The following is a 7,500-nucleotide window of genomic DNA, read 5'->3' as shown; positions in this document are numbered from 1 at the left end:
GCGGACGCAGGGCAGCCGGTTGTGGAGCCGAGCCAGATCCGGAAGCGGCGGTGGGGTTTTACCTCCCTTTATGCCACTGAGTATAGGGAGGAGGGAGAGTCGACGGAGGGGCTCTGTGGGGAGCTGCCTCAGGTCTCGAGGAGACTAATGAGGAGCTCGACCGACCCATAACCCCCAAGAGCTGAAAGCTGCCCTGCAGGAATGCAGGAGGGCGCGCCGGAATCGACGGCCTCCCGCTGAATTTTACAAAAATACTGGGATGTCCTCGGAGGGACATCCTAGACGTCTTCAACGAGAGTCTGGCCTCTGGTTCCATGCCGATGTCCTGCCGGAGGGCAGTGCTGACGCTACTGCCAAAAAAAGGAAACCCGCAGGACATCGGTAACTGGCGCCCTGTGTCTCTGCTGTGTGTGGATTACAAGCTTCTGTCCAGGGTCCTGGCCTCCAGGCTGAGGGGAGCTATGGAGCAGGTCCTCCATCGGGACCAGACCTACTGTGTGCCCGGCAGGTCCATGGTGGACAACGTCCACCTCATTCGGGACGTTTTGGAGGTCTCCAGCTCGTTGGGTATGGACACTGGTCTGATTTCTCTAGATCAGGAAAAGGCTTTTGACCGTGTTGAACACGGCTTCCTCTGGAAAGTTCTGGGGAAGTTTGGGTTCAGCGCTGGCTTCATAGCTAAGATCAAGGTGTTGTACAGTAATGTTGAGAGTGTGCTGAAGATAAACGGCAGGCTGTGTGCTCCTTTTAGAGTGAGTAGAGGGGTCCGGCAGGGCTGTGCTCTGTCCGGGATGCTCTACGCACTCTCCCTCGAGCCCCTCCTCATTAAAATACGCTCTAGCCTACATGGTTTGGTTTTACCTGGTTTTAATAAGAGAATGATTTTATCGGCATATGCCGACGACATTGTTGTTTTTATTAAGAATCAAAATGATGTAAACCTTTTAAATCAAATTGTACAGGATTTTAGCACGGCATCATCAGCGAGGGTGAACTGGAAGAAGAGCGAAGCCCTCGCTGTGGGGGAGTGGCGTGGCGGCCTCCCGGTTCTTCCACAAAAGCTCATATGGAAAAAGGACGGTTTTAAATATTTAGGAATATACCTGGGGAAACCGAGCATGGTCCAGATGAACTGGGAGGGCGTCACAGAGAAGATAGAGGGGAAACTTTCCAAGTGGAAGTGGCTGCTCCCCCAGATGTCTTTTAAAGGCAGAGTACTGGTTTTAAACAATCTTATTGCATCCCAACTGTGGCACAGGTTGACCGTTTTAGACCCTCCCTCTGGTTTTTTAGCCAATATACAAAGGAAAATGGTGGATTTTTTTTGGGAGGGTCTACACTGGGTGCCACAGGGGGTGCTGTTTTTAGCCAGAGAGGAGGGGGGACAGGGCCTTGTCCACCTGGCCAGCCGGACGGCCACTTTTAGATTACAGTTTGTTCAGAAGTTTTTAACGAGTCCGGGGTTTTTAGTGTGGCGAGACGTGGCCAGCTGCATCCTCAGACGTGCTGACAACCTGGGGCTGGATACTGCTCTGTTTTTAATAGACTCCAGCATTTTAAAACTAAGTGGGCTGCCTCCTTTTTATCAGGGTGTTTTTAAGTCGTGGGCCCTTTTTAAGCACGAAAGGTGCCCACAGTCTGACTCTCTGTTCTGGTTGTTGAGAGAACCATTAATTTATAATGCACGACTGGACATTAGCAGCAGCGTCACCCCTGGACTAACGGGGGCGCTGCTGCGAACAAAGACCCTTTCCCTGCAGCAGTTGGTGGATACAGTGGGGCCGACGCTGAGCGACCCCCCGGCCCTGGGCTCCCTGCTGGGGATGCATTCCGACCGGGTGGCGAGGAGGCTCCTGGAGCTGTGGAGGCAGAGGCTGACCGGGTTGGAGAGGAGCCTCCTCAACGACTACAGCCAGCAGAGAATAGAGCCGGACCCTGCAGACCCCTTCCCAGACATCTCCCTCAGCCTGGGGCTAGGGGGACTCGCCGGCCCACTGCTAAGAACGAGCCACCCAGAAACATTTACAGTGAGAAAAGCGGATAAAAAGACACTGTATTTTAACTGCGTGAAGAGCATCAACAGGTCCGGACTGTGCAACAGACCGCCCACTGTGTGGTCAGAGAGACTTGGGCATGGAGGCCCTGGCCCGCAGTGGGGGGTCCTATACAAGCCTCCCCTGAAGAAAAGGACCGCTGACCTCCAGTGGCGGATTTTACACGGTGCTGTCGCGTCCAACGCTTTCATTTCAGTAATCAATCCCGCTGTCCTGAGCCAGTGCCCCTTCTGCGACCTCCGGGAGACTATTTACCATGTTTTTAACGAGTGTAAGAGACTTTTGAGTTTCTTCGCTCTTTTAACATTGGTTTTTAGTCTTTTTAATGTGGCTTTTACAGAGAAGGTTTTTATCATGGGAGCTGCCTACAAAAAAACGGAAAAAGAAAAGTGGCAGCTCCTTAATTTTTTATCCGGCGAAGCCAAAATGGCCATTTATTTAACTAGGAAGTCCCGGGTGGAAAACAGAGAGGGGCAGGAGGCCAGGGCAGTGTGGCTCTGTAACATCAGAGCCAGACTCTGGCTGGAGTTCAGGTTTTATAAACACATTGGAGACCTGGATGCTTTTAAACAACGCTGGTGTTTTAAAGGTATTGTTTGTTCTGTGGTGGAGGAGGAGCTGGTGTTTGCACCACTTTTTACGCGGTAAAACATGTTTTTCTGGTTTTTAAAAAATGTTTTTTGTTTTGTTTGTTTGCTTTTATTTTAAACAACCTGATTTTTTAAAACACTTCATTTTTAAAGAAACGTAATGGTTAAAAAAATGTAAATAAAGTGTTTTTCAAAAATCAAAAAAAATCTCTCTCTCTCTCTCCCTCTCTCTCTCTCTCCCTCACTCTCTCCCTCTCTCTCTCCCTCACTCTCTCTCTCCCTCACTCCCTCACTTTTTCAGCTGTTTAAGTGGCGTGTGTGTGTGTGTGTGTCCTGTAACAACAAACACAATAAAGGTCTCTCGGCCGGGCCATATGTGAGAGTATAACGGCGACAATAAAAGTTTAATGGCATCGTTTGTTGGTGGCGGGATTACTCTTCCCTCCCTTATAACCGAGAGAAGAAGAAGAAGGGGGAGGAGGAGGAGGAGGAAGAGGAGGAAGAAAAAGGAGGAGGAGGAAGAAGAAGAAAAAGAAGGAAAAGAAAAAGGAGGAGGAGAAAGAGGAGGAGGAAGAGGAGGAAGAAGAAGAAAGAGGAGAAGAAGGAGGAGGAGGAAGAAGAAGGAGGAGGAGGAAGAAGAAGAAAGAGGAGAAGGAGGAGGAGAAGGAGGAGGAAGAAGAAGAAGAAAAAGGAGGAGGAGGAAGAAGAAGGAGGAGGAAGAAGAAGAAGAAAGAGGAGAAGAAGAAACAGGAGGAGAAGAAGGAGGAAGAGGAGGAGGAGGAGGATAAGAAGGAGGAGGAGGAGGAGGAGGAAGAAGAAGAAGTACTGATATGGAGTCAAAGATGGCTGCTCCTCCACCTCCTGGAGGAATGTGAGTGTGAATATGAGTGGATTTGGGCTGACTCATGTTTCATGACTCAGCAGGTTTCAGCAACATGACTGTCTGATCTCACATCATTGACTCCAACTTCATGACGGACCTCATGTCCGTTAGTCCTCGGTTGTGTTGCTCGATGACATCGTGGGGTTGACCTCTCTGAGGTCATGTTGCCCCGGTGGCGCTCTGCTGCTTCCTGCTCTGGACTCTGGTTGTCGAGCATTAAATCTGTTAATCAGCGTATAACAATGACATCATCCCTTTGCTGCAGAACCCCAACTTTATGGGAAGTGTAATACATTTTTATTTCCCTTTTTTTTTTTTAAACAGAAACGTTATTTCCCAACAGCAACTGTAAAATAAAACTTTGGGTTCAAGGAGTGCAAGTCTCTTTGCAGCTTAATTTATTTTCTTTATTATAATTTTAAAGAAGGCACTTGTGTTTGTGTGTATTTTTATTCAGTCAATCAAATACAATACAATATTATTATATATAATATACAAAACAGAAAGACTGAAAAGGTATAGGAGCAAAAAATCCTTATATTCCTATCCTAAATTAATATCAAATAAATCAGAATATTAATATCAAATAAAGAAAAATAACAAATAAAATAAAAAAGAACAATGTATATATATATAATGTTATATTTTATTTTATTTGTTATTTCTCTTTATTTTATGTAAATGTATATGCATTTTTATATAAATTTTAATCTATATATAATTTCCTTTTTTATTTAATTTTTTATTTTTCTTTATTTTATATAAATGTATATACATTTTTATATAAATGTTAATATATATATATATAATGTTCTTTTTTATTTTATTTGTTATTTTGTAAAATGTTATATAAATTTATATAAATGTTTATATAAATTTATATATATATATATACAGATATACATCTACATACATCTTCCATATAAATACATGTCAATCACTGTGGCAGCTGTCTCCAATTTGGCCTCGGCTGCTGACTTATTGGCAATCAGTCAGCAGCCGATGCTGCTCATGTAAAAGGGCAGCAGAGCTGGAGTTTGAAAGAGAGGAGAGTGAGCAGAGGCGCTGCGTTCTGCTGTGTGAGTCATCAAACAAAGCATGTTCCCCAATACCTCGTTGTTGGAGTATCCTTGGAGCTTTTGGGGGAAACCCACGGGTAACGGCCCGGGAGCTGTTACAATCACACTTAGAACTCTCAAGAATTGTTTAATATATAATTCCTTTTAAAACAAAAATGAGTTCACCATTCTTACATCCATTTCAACATGACTTGCTTACTTGTCTTGTCGTGAAGGTGAACACTCAGAGGGCCTCCCAGCACGCCGTCCACATGGCGGAGGACTGAGTGGTTTGTTTCCCCGCGTCGCCGTGAGGTGAGGCTCTCTCCGGGTTTCACGTGTTCATCGCACTACACAATAAAGGGAGCCTCTTCCGAGAGCTTCCCGGGGGACTACTTCCTGTGCTCCAGTCAGATAGAAAGCAGGCTTTTCATTATTTTTCAGTTATAGTGAGGTTTTGATCTTCTGAAGATTAGGAGGCGTGTCCTCCCTCACCAACACTCAGTGGAAACAGTTATTAATATGAAGCAACCACGGAGGCATCAAGAGGAGACAGCGCTGGAGGAACAGACCACGAGTGTGACTTAAAAGTACAAAAAGATCTTCAGATGACCTTCTGCATCCAGAGAGACACACACTTTCTCCTGACCACGAGGGGGCGACTCCTCTGGTTGAATAGAAGTCTATGCTTCATTTGGTAACGCTGCATTCTCTCTCCTGACCACCAGGGGGCGACTCCTCCGGTTGTATAGAAGTCTATGCTTCATGTGTTAAAGCTGCATTATTTCCAATGACCACCAGGGGGCGACTCCTCTGGTTGTATAGAAGTATATGCTTCATGTGTTAAAGTTGCATTCTCTCTCCTGACCACCAGTCGGCGACTCCTCTGGTTGTATAGAAGTCTATAATATTCAGTGACAAAAGAACGATCCCAAATAATAATCCTTTTGTAGTGTTGCCTTCATGATAAAATGTGGCTGCTCATGTAGCTGTTTATGAGAGAGAGAGAGAGAGGGAGAGAGAGAGGGAGGGAGAGAGACGTCCGCTCTCTGTATCCAGTAACAGCTGGTCTCGACGCGTAATGACCTTTTGTCTCCAGGCAGTCAGGTATATATGAGAGAGAGGGGAGGGGGGGGATGGGGGGGGGGGAGGCGGAGATTCAGAAGGAGCCGCTTCATATCGGACCGGTCCCGGACAACAAATGGCCGTCACCCGACAGAGAGGGGGAGTGTGATCCATGGTTTCTATTTTTTTCTTCTTTTCTTCTCTCTCTCTTTCTCTCTCTCTCTCCCTCTCTCCTCGCGACCACAGAGAGCGCGGTCTCCGTTGCGCACGTCGTGTAGGTTACACGCCACGCCGCTCTCGCCCCCCCCCCCCCTCTCTCTCCCTCTCTCTCTCTCTCCCTCTCTCTCCTCACCCTCCACGCCGTCCCGCGCGTCCATCCACCCGGCGCAGAGGAATGGGAGAGTCCCGCTGACACCACGGAGCGATACACGCCGAGACCCGGCATGGCTGTGGACGGTAGGAGCTCTTATGCATCACCCCCCCCCCCATCCCACCCCCCTCTACACGCGCCGCGTGGAACGAGCCCCGCGCACGCGCGTCCACATCCCAAAAAAATATCTCATTATAGCCTACACTACTTTGAGATTATTATTTTTTTAAACCCTTTGTACGTTCATGATATTTTCCTTTTGGAACATTAATAGAGTATTTAGTCCAAAATGTTTGTTTGTGGTTTGATGTGATTCAGAGTGCAGGATGTACATGTGTAGATCTATATGAGAATGTGTGTGTCATTTATACTTGGATTACTCCAGACTAACATACAAACAGAATGTCAGATTATCAAACTCTGAAACCTGTGATGTGTTTCGTTGGTGCCCTCTTCTTCTTCTGCGATTTAAAATGAAATGTATTTCTATTTATTTTTCATCAAATGACTTTTTGTGAAATGGGGATCAGATTAATTAAATTCTTCTGGTAGAAAGAAGTCCGTGGAGCGTTTGTAGCACCTGGCTCAGCCAGGTGAACACAATGAGGCGGCGCTCTTGTTCTTCATCCTTTTGTTTGGTTTAATAATGGAGACTAAATTATGTCAACAGAGACAACGATAAAACGTCATGTTTCTTTAGAAATGTGGAGAAATCAAAGGAGTGGAGCCCAGGTCCCGAGGGAAGAGTATTTAATAACCCAAACCCGCGTGAGCATCATCCACCGTCTGAATGGACTATAACGTCAATACAAGCATCACCTAGACGACAGGAAGACGTATCTTCCTCTTTCGTGTGTTCGGATAGATTCATATTTGTCTTCAAGCAAATGACAAGACCAGTGGTCCCCAAACTACGGCCCGCACCAGGGGGCGACTCCTCTGGTTGTATAGAAGTCTATGCATCATGTTTGAAAGCTGCATTCTATCTCCTGACCACCAGGGGGCGACTCCTCTGGTTGTATAGAAGTCAATGCTTTATGTCTTAAATCTGCATTCTCTCTCCTGACCACCAGGGGGCGACTCTGGTTGTATAGAAGTCTATGGTTCATGTGTTAAAGCTGCATTATCTCTCCTGACCACCAGGGGGTGACTCCTCTGGTTGTATAGAAGTCTATGCTTCATGTGTTAAAGCTGCATTCTCTCTCCTGACCACCAGGGGGCGACTCCTCTGGTTGAATAGAAGTCTATGCTTCATTTGGTAACGCTGCATTCTCTCTCCTGACCACCAGGGGGCTCCTCTGGTTGTATAGAAGTCTATGCTTCATGTGTTAAAGCTGCATTCTCTCTCCTGACCACCAGGGGGCTCCTCTGGTTGTGTAGAAGTCTATGCTTCGTGTGTTGAAGCTGCAATCTCTCTCCTGACCACCAGGGGGCTCCTCTGGTTGTATAGAAGTCCATGCTTCATGTGTCAAAGGTGCAT

At 46.5% G+C, this 7,500-nt stretch overlaps 1 protein-coding gene across 1 annotated transcript in view; it reads left to right on the top strand.

The window, feature by feature from the left end:
- The first annotated feature begins 5,766 nt into the window (after positions 1–5,766).
- Positions 5,767–7,500, top strand: part of samd10b (sterile alpha motif domain containing 10b) — a 29,560-nt gene continuing 27,826 nt past the window's right edge. Inside the window, exon 1 of the mRNA XM_056422564.1 lies at positions 5,767–6,106. Coding sequence (XP_056278539.1) covers positions 6,094–6,106 — 13 coding nt within the window. The 5' untranslated portion in view covers positions 5,767–6,093. The remainder of the gene's footprint in view (positions 6,107–7,500) is intronic.

This window comes from Pseudoliparis swirei, chromosome 9 (assembly GCF_029220125.1).
Source record: "Pseudoliparis swirei isolate HS2019 ecotype Mariana Trench chromosome 9, NWPU_hadal_v1, whole genome shotgun sequence".
NCBI lineage: Eukaryota > Metazoa > Chordata > Actinopteri > Perciformes > Liparidae > Pseudoliparis > Pseudoliparis swirei.
Note: the sequence above shows the minus strand (reverse complement) of the source record. Positions and strands in the feature narration are given on the sequence as shown.